The sequence below is a fragment of the Serinus canaria genome, chromosome 1, assembly GCF_022539315.1.
Source record: "Serinus canaria isolate serCan28SL12 chromosome 1, serCan2020, whole genome shotgun sequence".
NCBI lineage: Eukaryota > Metazoa > Chordata > Aves > Passeriformes > Fringillidae > Serinus > Serinus canaria.
The window spans coordinates 76,393,028-76,410,278 of record NC_066313.1 but is presented as its reverse complement, the minus strand read 5'-3'; the positions used below and the strand labels follow the sequence as shown (position 1 = coordinate 76,410,278).

The 17,251-nt window shown below is 37.6% G+C and overlaps 1 protein-coding gene across 1 annotated transcript in view; it reads left to right on the top strand.

The window, feature by feature from the left end:
• Positions 1-17,251, top strand: part of NALCN (sodium leak channel, non-selective) — a 214,350-nt gene that overhangs the window by 157,757 nt on the left and 39,342 nt on the right. Inside the window, exon 17 of the mRNA XM_030234675.2 lies at positions 13,369-13,442. Within this exon, the coding sequence (XP_030090535.1) occupies positions 13,369-13,442 (74 nt within the window). The remainder of the gene's footprint in view (positions 1-13,368; positions 13,443-17,251) is intronic.

Genomic DNA, 17,251 nt, shown 5'->3' with positions numbered 1-17,251 from the left:
CGCTAGAAAACAAACCCTGAACAGATACATTTGATACCCATTGTGCTAAAAGCTGCTAGTCTCTCTTGGATGGTTAGATGTGAAATGATGCTTGGAATGATGACATGATAATGATGATGATGATGATGGTGATGCAGCAGCATAAGTAGATGTATCTGACTTCTGACACCTTATAAAACTAAAGGTGTGGAAAAAAATATTCATGTGTGTCATGGAAGATAGTGGTTTCCCAGATTTCTAGTGGCATCTACAGAGATATTGTAGATGCCACTAGTAATCACCACTTGTAATATTACATAATTTAGTGACATTTTTATGGACAAAAGAAAAGTACTTTTAGTATTATTATGTTTCAGTATTGTTTCAGTATTGTTCACTGAATTGAATCCTCTTTGAATATTACCATCTGTGTTTTTTAAATACATTTTAAGTTACAGAATCACAGACAAGAAAAAAAGAGGCTATGCATTACTGTTATATAGTATAACTGGCTTTCCTAGTGTGTGTTTGTAACCATAACCCAGGGCAGCATTGATACAGACAAAGCTGCAGAGCTGGGAGGCAGAATTGGGAAACTAGAGTTGGGGAAAAGATTACCCTTCTGATAAAGAATGAAAATAGAAAATTTGTAAACTAAAGTTAATTGCCATCCCTAGTTCTGTGCAAGAGCCCATTCTTGTGGCTGATGTATTCTATGGCATCAGTAAACCAAAGCTGAGCAGCATGACTTGGGAGGGAGGACTGTGGCAAAATATGGCATATCAGGCCAAGAAGGCTGTAGGAAGGAGTCAAGCCTGCATGGACATCATCTGCTTTAACAAGCACATCAGGAAAACTGGATAAATTATTAAATGACAAGCCTAGGGGCTAGCAGAACTATGCCAAATATCACTAATAATGGATCTCAAACACTATGCCAGGGTAATCAGAGTACATTTCTACCATGTAATGAAGAGATGAGCAAAGACCTTAAAGTTGTCTCAGCCACACAGGTAAGTCCACAGTATGCAATGCAGAGCTGTGCAGCGGCTCAGTAGATCTCTTTACATGATTATAATTTAGATATATTAAATTCCATGTTAATTCCTTTTGCTGGCTGTTTACCAAAGTGAATTGTTACTGTGTTTGAAGACAGATAAATACATGGCACAGTTTCTGCAATGAGATCTTGCAGTATGAAAACAGAATGCTTCATTCTTTTCAAATTTTGCTTCCCTTCAAAAGCAAATATGCATTATCTGACTTTAGTTTTTGAATTTAAATAAGCATTTGCAAATTGGATTTGCACTATTCAAACTGCTTTAGGCACATATTTTAGGATCCCCATGCCTCAAGGGTAGAAACAATGATGAATAGTATTTCTGATAAACGCAGCTTAAAACAAGGTATTTACACATTCCTGTTAAGAGGAGAAAGCACTAAGAAGGATTTTTAAAAGTAATTACTCTAGCTTTCTATAGTTACAGTTGCCAAGGCAACCTAATTTTTATGATCAAATCTTCTTAAAAATATCCTTAAACAAATATCCTTAAAACAAGCTTGAAATGACTGGTTGTGCTTAAGTATTAACCTTACATTTATACTTTACTTTTCTTTGTATAAAAAGAAACATGACAAAACATTTTACTGATCTCAATGCCTGGCAGGATGCCCTCTCACTGCTCCTGTTAGAAATGGGATGGCTTCAGAAACTTTTCACATGCTTTCGCATTGTAGTTGATGAGAAAAAAGTGAAATTAAAATATAGAATCAAAAGGTGTGATCCTGCTGGCAGATCTGACTGTCCTTCCTTTGTGGTAGCTGAACTGTGGCTAGTCCCCCCAGTTACTCCTGGACTTCAGTCAGTATCTCTGTGTTCCACACCTGCTTAATTGATAAGAAGCCCTTACATTCCCCTATTTTTCCCTTATTTCCACTTCAGCAATATTCTTTTCTTTTCTTTTTTTAAAAATCTGCCACGATATGGAATTGTGTTTAGATTCAATCAGCCCATAATTTGTGCTGATCAATAAATTTTATTGAACATATAGATTTTATTTATGTTCTCTTATAGAATGAATTTAGTTAGTGTTTTCAGTATTATAATTATAATAATTAAGCACTTCCTTTAAAAGTTAAGGCGTAAAGGGGGAGAAGATTTTCAGTGCATTCTTCTTTTTCTTTTTTCAAGGTGTTCTGCCTTCTCAAAAGAATTGGAAAAAATTATTTTTTGGTTTAAATCACTGTAACCATGACTGCAGTCTTTTTGATATGATTTTCATCTATGCCAAATCAAAATAACATCTTTGGAAAATAGATTTCTTTGCTATACTCATTTTTTTGTAGTCAAGTCTGTGAGTTCCATGGTGTTTTCCAAATTTTTAAACTATTGTGAAAGTTATAAACTGTCCAACACTATTATAAGAAATCACTTTTAGATACCTAAATGCCCTTTACATTTTGTACTTCCCCTAGTTCTCTGTCAGTGTGTGGAGTCTGAGTAGGTGTGTGGATACAAATTTTAGGATGTTCTCCCTTCTACATCCAATGCCAGCAACAGCTGGGCTCTCCCACAAAGAGATGCTTGATAGGCAACTTAGCACTGTGCTTTGTTTGAGTTGTTCATTATTATCTTTACATTTTGGTGTGTAAAACTGGGATTCTCTGGGGTTCTCTGAACTTAACACTGCTGGAAATGCAGGGTGGTCATTTTTTTGCTCTCCACTTGAGGTGCTGCAGAGCAAATTTACTTAAACTCAGTGATCTTGCCACAGACCTACCCCCTGCGTGCTGATCCAGTCTGTCCTGATGTGATCTACAGGCCATGAGTTGAAGAACCATGGCCAAATTAGAGAAACCAGGACTGTACAGATTGGTGAGCATTCCCCCTGTGGTAGTAGAAAGCACTTCTTGGAAAAAGTACAAGATTAAAAGAGGGATTTAGGGTATTAAATGTACGTTGTAGATGAGGGGAAAGGGGAGTATTAGGAACAGAGAGGAAAGTGTTCTTTTATACTTCTATACTTGTATGAAAATTATTCACAGTGTGCTGGGAATTTCCTTAGATAACCAATATTTCAGTAAATTCTTGGCCAGAAGAACTGGATGAAGTATGGAAACATAATTTTAGTGTGAGTGGGTGGATGAGAAGAAAGGAAGTTGGCAGAAAATACGGACATCTCAGTGGCTTTCACATAGCCTGAGGTGTAGTTGCAGCAGATTTCAGGGGGACAAAGAATTAAATTAACTCGAGATGTACAACAAATCAGGTGTCCAGTGGAATATATCTGAGTTGGCTTGCCATCTTCAAGACTGGAATCAGAGGGGCACAGAAACCCTTTAAAGTGCTTTCCTAAGAGACATTCAAGTTTTAGTAAACCTTGCAGGTAATTATTGTGAGATGAACGCTTCTGAACTGGTTACTTATCCTTGGCCATACAACACAGCACATGGCTGTTAGATTAAAGTTCAAAACTGGCAGACTCATGAGATGAACTTTGAAAATACCTATGGTTCAATATGTACAGATAACACAGATAACCCATGTGCATGTCTACAACAAAGTGGCAAAGCAGGAGTGAATTGCAAAAGAAAGTCCGAGAGCATGTTTTTTATAGTTCAGGCTTGGAGCATCTCCCATTTAATTGAAGGAATATAATCAAGTCATATATCCATGTTTTTTATAGTTCAGACTTGGAGCATCTCCCACTTAATTGAAGGAATATAATCAATTCAGCTCCCTTATTTCTCCACTTTTAATATTAATTGGATAGTAGCAAACACATTTTCTATTTTCTCTCCCTTCTATTATCCTGTTTCTTTGCTGATTCCTTCCACATGGATGAGTTCTGGTTTTAGTTCTGCAAACAATGCAGTTAGTAGCCATTCCTTTGTCTGGTGGGAGCCAGGTGCAGCACTAAGATCTAGCTCCTGGGAAAGCTTGGCCTCCCACACCATATGGCTCTCCCACTGATTTCCTGCTTACAGCAGAATGCACCTTTGTGAAGGGAGCTTGTGGTCAAGAAGTGAGAGGAGATCTCAGAGGTAGCCAGAGCCACTACCATGAAGGACTGTGAATATTCAGTGGCAGACCTCATGCTGGAATCTTTGTTTAACATATTTTGTTAATATCATAGATACTGCTTTTGTGAACTGCTGAGACATGCCACCTCATCTTGATAAGATGTTTTTGTTTAATCTGGATATATGCTCTATGTTGGTTTTTTTCCTGACCTGTGCTCAGCTTCTTTAACTAGTCTGTTTCTTGAGGAAAAAAAAAAGCCCAATCTTCTGAGAGTATTCCAAAAGGATTTTTCCTTGCAGAAAGTATCTGTAATTGCAAAAGCTGAAATAGCCTTTCAGGTTTTCTAAGGCATATATTTTAGTATGGAAGACAGGATGTCTCAAGATACCTTCCAGAAAACCAGCAGGGGCAAAGATATGCTCATATATTTTATTTGTACTTTTTTCCTTAAAACTAAGGATAGAATATTTATTCATAAATTACAGTGTTCAGAATTTCTGTTTCTTACTGTAATAAACTTATGTCCCAAGTTAATCAACCTCTCTGAACTTTATTTTGGGCATTCAGTTGTGCAAAGCAAAACTGAAAAAGATGCAATAGTTTTGTGTTCCTTATTATTATTTCTGTAAGTAATTTGAAAGAATGATTTGATGACATTAATTTTGAATATAGCAGAAACTAATAAAGTGTAATTTCACATGTATTCCCAATAGAAAAGATGATTTTTTTTAAAATAATACTAAACACTACATTTTTTTCTGAAGCAATTATTGCAGAATTTCGTGCATATCAACAAAAATATTTCAAACTTTTTCTTCATTTTCTTAATTCATCTGAATTTAATTCTGTCCTACAATTTTGGCTTCCATATACCATTTGTTAATTAAACACAGCCAAGTGCTTCAAGTCTTACCTATTTATGTCACTCATAGGATAATGCCAAAATCTATCTTGTTATGGCATTCAGAAAAGTCATTAAAACAATGTACCTGCTGGAATGTTAATGGCTTATGGGTCCAGCATTTTCTTGCTCATTACAGTCATGATTTTCAAAGATGATTTTTGTGCCATGTCTGTTCTCATCAGTTCTTTCTAATGAAGTTCATATACATAAATACAGTGATGTATTTCAGGTTTACTGGAAATCAGCTTGCCTCTTTGTCTCTTTTGCATATTAAAGATTTTCTTTTTTTCAAATAAAATGGATATATAAAGATGTACCTGTGTCTAAATAACCAATTTATAGATTTCTTTCTCATTAGGCATTTTACCAAATACACATTTGAGCTGCTAATGTTTTACTTCTCTGGCCATGTTTGCCTTCAGAGTAGAGAAGACACAACTGCAATAGTAGCAAGACTGTTCTGTTGTGTTCTGTCTCTGACTTCTGATGATTTTAAATTGCTTTGTCACTCTTGCCTCTGCATGGTATGTTCAAAAGTCTGCCTGTTTTCAGAAAAAATGCCAGTTTTCAATTGCATTTTGAGAGAAAGCAGGACAGGGACTGGATACTTTGCCATTTTCAAAACATAATTCAGGACTTCCTTCTGGCATTTGCTTTCTACTTCATCAGTCTTACACTAAAATACTTCAAGTGTTTGATACAAGGGCTGTGGAGATGTATTAAAATACAACAATAAGATCATACTTCTCTTTTTTCTTTAATCAAACAAAATACAAACATGAAAAAGTTTTAGTGCAATTGTACTTTAACAAAGAGCACACATTAGTTTGGTGTGGAGGAAAGAGGCAATGAGGGACTGAGTTACAGGAAAGCCAAAGCCCTTCTGTTTGAACCTTCTACATTACTTTTTTCTGCTTCTACTAAAGAATCCAGATCTCCATCTCCAGGCCCTTCAGTCTCCCATCCACTCACAGATCTCATTCACAAGAACTGGTTAACAATAGTAATGATCACTTCTTTCTAGTGAAGGCAAGTGCATGTGTTTGTACAACCAGAAGCAATAGTTTTTCCTTACCTCTCCCTTGAAACTCCCTGTCCATATCTTCCATTCCATGTCCAGCCCAGCCTGACATACCCTTCTTCCCTAGAGTTTTAAGATCCCCAGCTCAAAGTGTGGAGGGAAGCCTTCTCCTCCAGCTCTGTACAGCCAGCCAAATGTATAAAAACCCCACATCAGCTTGGCCTGGAGTCCTTAGTTCCACCTGCTGTTGGCTGCCATGAGTAATCTACCCTGTGCTCTTCATCAGCTTTTCACAGGGTCTCCCTGACTCCTGCAGTGAGTAGATAGAAAACAAAAGTAAGCAAACTTGTCCAAGGCTGCACTTGCCAGTATAATCAGAGGGATGAATTGCCTCTCCTGTGAGAACAAGCTGAAAGAAGCTTTTTCAGCCTGAAGAAAGAAACTTCTGGGGAAACCTTATACCAGCCTTTCAGTACTTGAAGGGGACTTATTGTATGGGGACAGACTTTTTTTACAAGGGGCTATACAATAGGACAAGGGGTAATGGTTTTAAAGTAAACAAGGAAAGAGTGCTGCTAGATATAAGGAATTTTTTCTTGTATTGTGAGAGTGGTAAAACAGGGAAACAAGTTGCCCAGCAAGATGGTGAGCTCCCCATTCCTGAAAACATTCACGTTCAGATTGGGTGGGGCTCTAAGCAACCTGATCTATTTGAAGATGTTCCTGCACATTGCAGGGGGATTGGACTAGAAGGTCTTTCAAGGTCCCTCAAACCATTCTATATTTTTTTGAAAAATCTACTCATTAAACCTATGAAAGTTTAAAACTCTGATATACCAAAGGGGAAAAAAACCAACCATGTTACTATAAGGCATAAAAGAGAGGATCTTTCTCCTTCCCTGGAGCTGCTCCTCCATGTGTCTGAGATGGACTATGTCCCCTTTAGGTTTCTGGAGATTTTATGAGTGCTAATATTAGCCTTGTCCACATTTTCAGACCTAATTAAAAAAAGTTCTTGGTTATGAAAAGATGTGTAGATTTTCCAGACCAGTAGGCAGCTAATTAGGAGAACTTTACCTTCCTTAAGAGAGAGTCAGCAATCAAGGGCTACAAAATTAATCAAGGATGTTTTGGGTCAATGACTCCCAGGAGTTAAGGAGATTATACCCACTTCTCATTCTAGACATCTGATCCAAAGGGACAACCTTTGAGTTCTTGGGGCACTTATCTAATGCTAGATCACTTTCTTGACTGTGTAGTGAGCCTGTTTCTTACATTGGACAACCTCACAAAGGGCTAGATTTTCAAAGTCCAAATGAAAATATTTAGCTCTACTTTGAGAGAGGGAAATGGATTAGTGATTTTCTCTCTCTTGTAATTTCAGCCTTTATGTGAAGTTTTCAAGAGAGCTTAAGAAATTCCCTTCTACCTATAGTTGCTTTACTTGCTTAAAATTTTGTGAGCATTTTGTTAGGTGTCTACCAAAAATTGCAGTCTGGCCTTATGTCACTCTTCATATGACTTTTGTCATGCTCATTTTGGAAGAGTCCAATCTCTCCAAACCAAAGATATGGTAGAATGTTGTTGAACAAATATTTGCATTTGAGAGGCTACACAGCAAATTCCTGTGGGCCAGGAATATCCTATGTTTTATGGAATGCTCAAGCTTTGAACAGATTCTTCCCAAATATTTCCTTGCTCTTTCATGAAAATTATTCAGATATACTAATTATTGTACTGACTTTTTGTATTTTCCCTAGAGGCTGTACATGTTTAAATAACAATATAGTATCTAATAATCTGTTCATTCTGCAAGTCTACATTGGCATACAACAAATTCCAGACTAAAACAGAAGCCTTGGGTGATTTTTTTTCCTTCCTTGGAATTTCTGGCATGGCACAGCAGACTATTCCCATATGGTCCTGCAGTTGCCTGTAAGAGCATTATTAAAAGCACTAGGCCAAAGCTCCTTATTTTCATATAAAACTTAAGAAATTACCTTATGAAAATGCACTGCATGCACTGGGTTTTATTCCACTGTCAAGCAAACATTTCAGATATTCATATTTCATGATTTATTTATGACCTTGTCTTTATGACCTTGTATTCCTGAACAACCATCAACACTTGTCTCTTCTGCCAGCTTTGAAGCAGTCTGATACAAAAATCATACACTACATCACCACAGATTTTACCTGTTGATAGAATACAAGTGTTTATCAAATTCAAGTTGAAAATAATTGTTTTATGTCGCATTTGCTGAGGTCTGGGCACTACAAACATGTTTCTAGAGAAATGCATCAAACCTTAGTAAACCAAAATATACAGCATTTCTCAAAACATAAAACCATTCAGTTATGTCTTAGGTGGTGTAAATTGGCATACATCCCCCTGAAGTCAGCAGTGCTGTGCCAGTACATCCAGTATGTAGAACTGGTCCACAGTCATTTCCTGACACTTCACAAAGGTATTTTCTTGTGGTGCTTTGCTTTTGATCTTATGCCGAGGATTTTCTTCTTCCAGGGTAGGAAGCCTGGATTTTTGAAATACAATGCTAAATATTGTTATTGAAAGTGTCTGCAGTACCTTTTCAAAGCAGTGGGTGGCACTTGCAGAGCAACAATGTTCTGTGGTTTAGCTTATTTTACAACAGTGGCTTTGTTCTTGTCAACAATTGGGATTTCATGGTATGTAGCATTTAGACCAAGTTCACTCTGACTGAACTGAATTATTTTGTCTGCCTAAAGTCTGTCCTGCCAACGGCAGCAAAGGGTGCCAACACTTGTGGAAGAGAAGCTCTACCTGCAGATTTTGGAATCCTGTGAATCCTGTGGTCATGTCTGTGTAAATAAGCTCAAAGAAAAGTGAGAACGAAGACACAAGCTTTATCATGGTTTAGCAGCAGCACATTATATCCATCTAAAACCTTTGCATTCAGGGAATACTATTGGGAATTTGATGACCTGCCACAGCAGGCCCTTGCAGTTTAAAGTGCAAGAGTTATTTTAGGTGTATTGCTGAAAACATATTTTAGAGTAATCAGATGCTGCTAGGTGATTTCAAGACAATGTCATATACTAAAAAATAATGTTCTTTAGCAGAAAGCTATATGGCACTGTGGCTTCTGCAGAAAGTGTACTTATTGGTGGTAGAGAGAAATAAATAAATAAATAAATAAAGGCTAATAAAGATACACTGAGGGTGTCCTCACAGTGCAGCACAATCTGTAATAAAAAAACCCAGCAGGCTAGACAGATACACCCTAAAATAACCTCAGTAGAGTGTACTGTACTTCTTTAATTTCGCATTGTCTGATTGAGTAATGTCTTTTGTATGTTAAAACTGTTTATAATTTCCTCTGCAACATTCCAGAACTCGGCAGGTATCACAAGTTTTAATTGCCAGCCTCATTGTACACCAGCATGAGGCATCTAAACATTATTAAACAAAATACTGATCATCGCCCCCATTTTCTGTTTGCACAGTCCCACTGCATTTTCCTGGTGTGCTATGCATATTTGGAAAATTAAATAGGAAGTAGTTTAATTTATCTAATATAGAAATAAGGATGCATATTTTAAAAATCTATAGTAATGTTTTATTTTCTTCAGCATGTATATTGACATATGTGTGTTGCTATTTGACTGACTACTGACTCCTTTGAATATGAGAAATAGATCAATTGTGCTTATCTAAAAGTATTTTCTTGTATTGCTTCTTCTGGATACTTTTAACTCAAGATAAATTCACCATTGTTCTGCTGAAGGAACGGCTCCTGATTCCTTCAGAAAGAGAAAGGAGGACCATTGTCTTCAAAAGTCATAATCCTTGGAAGTGCCTAGGTTATTTTGTGAATTCTGTTGTGGACCACTGAGACCTCTAGGCACCAAACTCTAGGATCTTGTATATGCCTATGTATTCCTAGATTAAAGAATGGATACCTGACTCCAATCTAAGTTCCATCACAGTCCAGACACAGGTGGGATTGTAAGAAAACCTTCAAAACTTCACTTGAGCTGCAGTCCATTGGGTGTGCTTTGGCCAAAGTCAGTGCCCAAGGATGTCCTGTCTCACAGCTGCAAGTTTTGCAGCTGGTCCTGAAAAAAAAGTGAAGGAAAAGTAAATTTTGCGCTCTGCACAAATAATGTGATACAACACCCTGTTCTCATAGCTTTCTCCATACCTGTGACTTCTTAGGCATGGAGGGGAAGCCATATGAGGAGCAGTTGGGGTCACTTGATCTCTTCTGCCTGGAGGAGAGGACAGTGAGAGGAAACCTCATGACAGTCTACAACTTCCTCATGAGGGGAAGAGGAGGGACAAGCACTGATTTTTTTCTCTGTGGTGACCAGGAGGAATATCCTTAAGTTGTATCAGGAGAGGTTTGAGTTGGATATTAGAAAAAGTTTTTCCCCCAGAGGGTGGTTGGGCATTGGAACAGGCACCCTGGGGAAGTGGCCACAGCACCAGCCTGACAAAGTTCAAGAAGTGTTAGGACAGTGCTCTCAGGTACATGGTGTGAATCTTCAGGTGTCCTGTGCAGGGTCAAGAGTTGGACTTCATGATCCTTTGGGTCCTTTCAAACTCAGCATATTCCATGATTCTATAATTCTGTTATCTATTTGTTAAAGCATCCCTAAATAAAAATCATGAACAGCTTTGAAAATGCAAATTGAGCCCAGTTCTCTCCCATCTCAGTGGCTCCAGACATATACTCCTTCCTACAGCTTCCCTTCACCTCTCTGGCTGATGCACCTCTGGCTGTGTGACAGCCAGATATCCTAGTACAGCACTGCTCTTGCACATCCCCAGCAGACAGCTATGGTGTTCATTGAAGGTATCAAGCACAGGGGGGGTCAAACCATTTCCATCTGGGGTGGCATCGGGATTTGGCAGTGGTTTTATGCAACATATTCACCATTGTCTGCTTTGTTAGTCTTGCTGCCTACAGCAAGGGTTCAGCAGTCCCTGATAAGTATCCCTTGTCCTAGACTTGCCAGCATTTCTTTAGATGCTCTTCTCCTTGCTGGCACTCGGTAGTTTAACATTTGGCTTGTGGAAACACTAAGTGAATGCTCAACATCCTTGTGGAGTCTTTGGAAATACATAGACTCCTCATTCCTGCTTTCCCAGGGCATGTTCTCTTGTTGACAGCCTGGGTGAATTTCCTTGTTTGGGCCACAACTTTAAGGCCAAGGTGTTCTATCACTTAATTTAAACACTGGAAAGAAGTGGTCTGTGACAGATAAGGAGCTATAGAAAATTTCAGGAAAAGTTTATATAACTCAGCTTTTTTTACTGAAATCAGATGGGCAAAAACTAGCAAATTTGTTGGAAATTAATGCTTCCTATCTTTGAAATCTTTTCAATTCCTAAGATGCTAACAGGAATTGTTACTAGAAATAAATGGATATAACACATTACTAGGTCACACACTTTTTTCCTCTGATGTTTCATGTAGTTGCAATTATTCTAAAGCATCTGTTTAGAACAGGGAAAAGGAACTGAGACAAAACTTCTGGTTTTCAACCCTCATTATTCCCATAAGTTCAAGCTCTAATAAAGTGCAATGCTGATAAATTCCATAAACCTCTGTCAAGATACAGCAAATGAGTTAAAACCTACACAAATGTGTTTCAATATATGACATATTTATACCATATATATTATAATGGTGCAATGCTTCCCTGTCTGACTATCCAGGAGCCCCTTTGGCAATCACTCTTGCATCACCTGAGCTGGTGCCCAGCTACACACCCCACACTCACAGAGTCACACCAGATTTCCTCACCAGCTCGAGCTCAGGTTTTCCAAAGCAGAGTGTCAGACATCCAGATCCTTCTAATTATTTAATCTTGGTGCAACAACTGAATAACAAAATAGCAGCTTGAGCTGGGTGCCTCGAAGGAGAGAGCCCCAAGCAAAGGCACCCAGGACATTTATACCTTCACAGTCTAAGCAAGCAAAAGTCTGGGGTCATCCATTCCTGCTGTGTCTTTGAGTACCACAGGTCCCTGTGGACTTTGTTAGGCAAAGGGCCATCAGTTCATGGCTCTTGCCTTGGGCTCAGGCTCCTGCACCCCCAGAGCTTAACCTGCAGTTTACACTGCAGCTGCACCCCCAGCTGCCTGCACTAGATATATTCCTCAACAGGTATGTCTCGTACTAGGATATTCAGTTTATTTTCATGTTTACCATGGAATGGAATTTTTTCTTGTTTATATTAAAATATTCAACAAGTTTATTACTCTTTCTGTAATCCTAACTGAAATTCCAATACCTTATTACCCAAACTGCATTCTAAAGTGTTGCATACCTCATTTCCATTTTCAAGTTGCCAGTTGTTTAAGGAACCCAGAGATTCTCAAAATGGGAGTGTTTTCAAATAATCTGTGTTATTCCTTCTGCAGACTGTACAGAAAAGAGCTAGGACATGAGAAAGGTTAAAGGGGCCACACTTGTAAAGGCAAGGGGTAGGAAAGAGATTGTAGCTTGCTGTAACAGGTGTGGTTTGAAAAGCAAAATCCATTTTATTAAGTACAGCCAGTATAATTAACAAGTTTTTAAGGTATTTTCTAGTCTTCTGTTTATCTACAAAGATCTTACTGTGACTCAGAGAAGTTCTGGAAAAATTATTTGTTGAATGACTCTGAATTTGAGATAGTTTTAGAAAATTTAAAGAACATTTAAAGAAATGTGCCTAAAGATTCCATTTCAGATTGATCAAAAGCAGGACAAAGACTGCTAAGAGTTTCCAAATCTGTCTCAAATATTTTCTTCAAGATAATGATCTCCAAAAACTTGACAGATTTAAGTCTTAAAATGTGCCAGAGGCTTTCTGTTCATCACAGGTGCAATTCCTGAGCTAATTTTTTCAGCTGTGGTTTGCTCCTTGATTTGCCATGTTTATTAATCACTTGCTTGGTTTTTTTTCATGTATCTCAGTCCTTTCATTTCATGTTCAGGAACTCCTGTTCACAAGTAGATTCCTGAAACTGTTCATGACCAAAGGCAAATATAAGCATAATGTTTAACACATTTTTTCTTTGCATCTGTGAGAAAAAAAAAGGCGTTGAAATGATACATCTGAGCTTTGCTTGCTGGTTCTTTTGTACAGTCAAGGCATCTCCAGAGTATGATCCAGCCTAATCAAAATCCAAAGTGGAAAAGGAGTAGCAAAACAGTCTGATTTGGCCAATTGGAGAAGAAATGTCTAATAAAACAAATTTGTGCTAGCCAGCAAAACTACCTACTTCTTTCCACACAGAACTACCTAATGATTGGGATTGGAAGACCAAAAGATGTACATAAGTATTTTGATTTTTTCCCCACCATCCTTTTTATGCCCTCAGCATCACAATATTTAATTGCTCTGTCACATGCACAAGTTATATTTTAAGACAATTAAAAAGTATGCTGTCTTTTTCTTAATTTTATAGCTTCGTAAATCTGTTTTCAGCATCAGAGCAAGAAACCTTCTGGAAAAAGAGACAGCAATCAATAAAATTCTAAGGTAAGAGTCAGGTGTGATTTGAGATTGTTTTGACTGTCATCTGATTTTGCACATCCCTGTTTATTACTAATGTTACTGCATGTATAATATTCATAATAATGTATCCCTTTGTAGTACATCTGTTGCTTTCTTTAACAAAGATAAATTGCTCTTTGGCTATTTTATGTGCTTGAATAGCAAAAAGAGAGGGATTGTACTTCTTCAATATATATTTAAATTGTATCATTCAGTAAGATCATGTTTCAGCTCTTTTCACTTCTTCCTTCTAAATGAACCATGTCTTTTCCTAAGGAGTGTTATTTTAGAATTCTAGTCCAGTCCTTGCAAGTATCTACACTTAAATGTTTGCAGGGATTGTGCACTAAAAAATATAGACTACAGCTAGTCATATTCCAAGTACCAAATGGACAGTGAAGAAGATTTCAGAACCATGACTTCTGTAGAAAAGTTTCCTGAATGCTTTAATAATGATCACTCCTTTTGGTCTTCCATATCGAGTAGCTACTCAGCACTGTAAGTGAATAATGCAAGCCTGAGTCTCCAAGACCCATTTCTGAAGTTATCATTTAGGTAACTCTGCACTGCAGTTTTTCATGCCATTGTTTTCATCCCAGGTAAATACACAGTATTAACAGGAATACTGATCTAAAAAGTACAGAGTAAGTATGGCAATGTTTTATGAGGGGCAGTGAACTAGGGGCTCTATGTGATTTCTGAATTATGAAGTTTCTTGAATACCATTTGAGAAGTTTTGCAGCTCTGGTCCTTTTTAATGCTCTGTAAGAATACAGCAAAGGAAGAACTGTAGAAATTAACATTAAACTTTTTCTGTCTTTAAACTCCTGTAATGACAACATAAAAAATTACTAATTCAAATGAATACTCATTGTAAAAATATTATTGATAAATGTAAAAACAATACCGTAAGTATTCAATCTTAACAAAATTTAGTGCACTATTTGTAAGCATTTCTTTCATTTGTGTTCCTTGATTTTACAGAAATTACTGTTATAAATAGATTAAGCAAAATACTTCTAAAAACACATGTTTAGATACAGGCATCCTGACAGTATTTCAGTAAAACATTTGTTATTAAATTCTCTGTTATATGAGAACTGTGAAATGTTATTGACACTTCCAGGGTTCCACAAATGTCAGTTTTTTTGGTGTGTTTCATACACTATACTGCGGAGGAAAAACATAGGCAAAGAAAAAACCCTACTTTTACATATTCCATTTTTTTTTCTTAATCCCTGATATCATAGAAGCTCCATTCTTTCTTAGATAGGAGAAAAAAAATTAAATTCTGGAAATTGAAATTCAGAATTTTCCCATCTGCGCAGAATTTCCTACTTTTCAGAAGTCTGAAATAGTGGGAGGAGAATCTGAGCAAACTCTTGTTTGGACTTCACTAAGTTCTCAGGGATACAAGGACAGAACCAGAAAGCAGTCCTGCCAGTTTCAGTTCCCCTTGGTCCTTCAGATCATGGCTTCTGCCAGTCTTGTATGTAAAAGGACTTCTTATCACTTCACCTGAATTCCTCTGAAGTTTCAAGGCAAAAGAATAAACTTTTCATTTACTAATTCACTATTTTATTTTTAGTTCTCTGCTTACTCTGATAATTTAATCTAGCTTTACTGAGTTTTCCAGTCTGTCTCCTGGATCATTAGCAATAAACTTTGAGGAACACTGAGAAAAGGAGAGAACTTTCAAAAACATGGATCATGTGAACTTTCAAAAACATGGATCATGTGTCCTCTAATGCTTTCTTGGGATGCTTGTAAATCATTTACAAAGAGTCTTACAGAGTCTTCTCTCTACTGAGAAAAAGAACAAATGCTGTTTATTGTTCCTTGCTATTGAGTGAAAATTGTTAAATAAGCTCTGATCTAATGACACTTGCAATGCATCTGTTCCAGCATATGAAGATTGTGTTCATGTCATATCTGGTAGGCAAACTGACAGAGATTGCCAGTGATGGGCTGACTGGTCCTGAGCACTGCCAGTGTTTCCATGTTAACGACAGTGGCAGCGCTGTTGATGCAAGGGAATTTTAGAAACTGGAAGAGAAGTGATAAGATTTATACCTGAAACTTAAGATTCAGTTTAAATAATGCAGGAAAATTCAAACTCTCAACACATGAGAGATTCTAGCTCTTATTTTGCTTTAGTTGTAAATGCTGTAAACTCCTTCATAAAATTAGATGACTCTCAGCTATTCAGAGTAGCTGACAAAAGACAAAATGGCATTTATGCCAAGAACAGTAAGAGACAACTCAGAATGTCCCTTCTGAAAAAAATTGCTTCCAGCATAATCTTCATTTTTGTCTACCTGAATTAAGAAGAATTTTTCCAAAGCAATACCTCTATACAGTAAAGCTGCCCATGGGCAACTTCAGCTTGATAAAATTGCTGTGCTGAAAGGGAATTTTAAGCCTGTTCCAGCCTAAGTCCACTTCTGACCTTTCCCCCCCCCATACTTTTTAAACCTTGCCAAATTATTTTTTAATCAAATTATGAATATTTCAATATAACCACCTGTATAGAAGGACCGTGCATTACACCTTGCTACCTTCATGTCTCTCTTGTGCATCCTTCTCTATCCAAACTTTATTCCCTTTCATATGCTGAGCTGCAGCTAGACATTTTCCCCAAGAAGAGGAAGGACATCAATAGTCCTAGCACACCAAGAGAAATGGTTCATGGACTCAGTCCTAGGTGTCTCACCTGCTCATCTGCTGTTACATTATGCAGCAAAATTGATGTCTTGGGTATCTTTGTTTTCCTGCAGCTTTCTTGCAACACCGCCAGGGAGGTGTCTCATTTCTGAGCTTCCTTGTTTAGAAGCACCTTCACCTTGCCTCCTTGAGGTCTTTGTGCAATTAGGCATGGGAGCCAAGTCAAGGATGTAGTAACTACTGTCCTGGTACTGTGACTCTGATCAGTGCTTTGCATCACCATTGCCAGTGGCAGAGCACAAAGGCCTTACCTCTTCACATAAATCCATTCTGAGGTGGAGACCTCAACCTTGAAAAATGAAATTAAGTGCAAGTTAGAGAGTTAGAGACGTTTAGAACAACTTTTTTGAAACAAGATCCATTTTAATAGTGTCTCTGAATTGCAAACAGCTCCATTCCTTTCTGAGAATTGCAGTGCTTTTCCCTCAGCAGCAATAACCACTTCTAGCAAATTTACTTTCTCCTGCATATCTTCAGCGTTGCACACTTTTCTCTCACTCTGTGTTGCTGCAAGCACTGCTTTTTCTCTTAAAAGCAAGTTTTGTGCCTGTGGTTCTCCTGACCCTCATTCTTTGCTCAATTGTAATTGAAGAATGAGGTCTAGTCCTTTATTAGTCCCACTGGCTTTCTGAAGTAGAGAGAGTAGAGCAGGTCCAGTCAAAATGTTGTGCATAAATCAGTTTGTTCTCTCCAGTGCTGAGGGTAAGTTGTAAACAGCACAGAATGGTGGGGAAAATTAGCAAATTAAAAGTAATCTCACATAGTCTAAAACATAATCAAAGTGTCAATAGTGCAAAACCTGATTTTGGTGTGCATTAAACCATGCTTCACAGAATCAGAGAATGGTTGAGATTTGGAAGGGCCCTCTGGAGGTCGTCTGGTCCAACCTTCCTGCTCAAGAAGAAAAAGTTGTCCAGAACCACATTCAGACACCTTTTCAATATCTCCATAGAAGGAGACTCTACAACATATATATAAAATATATATTGTGACAGTTTGGGAAACTTTTTTTTTTCCAAATGGGCAGCTTTTTATTTGCTTTTCATTACAGCTGATGCTACTGTCAAACC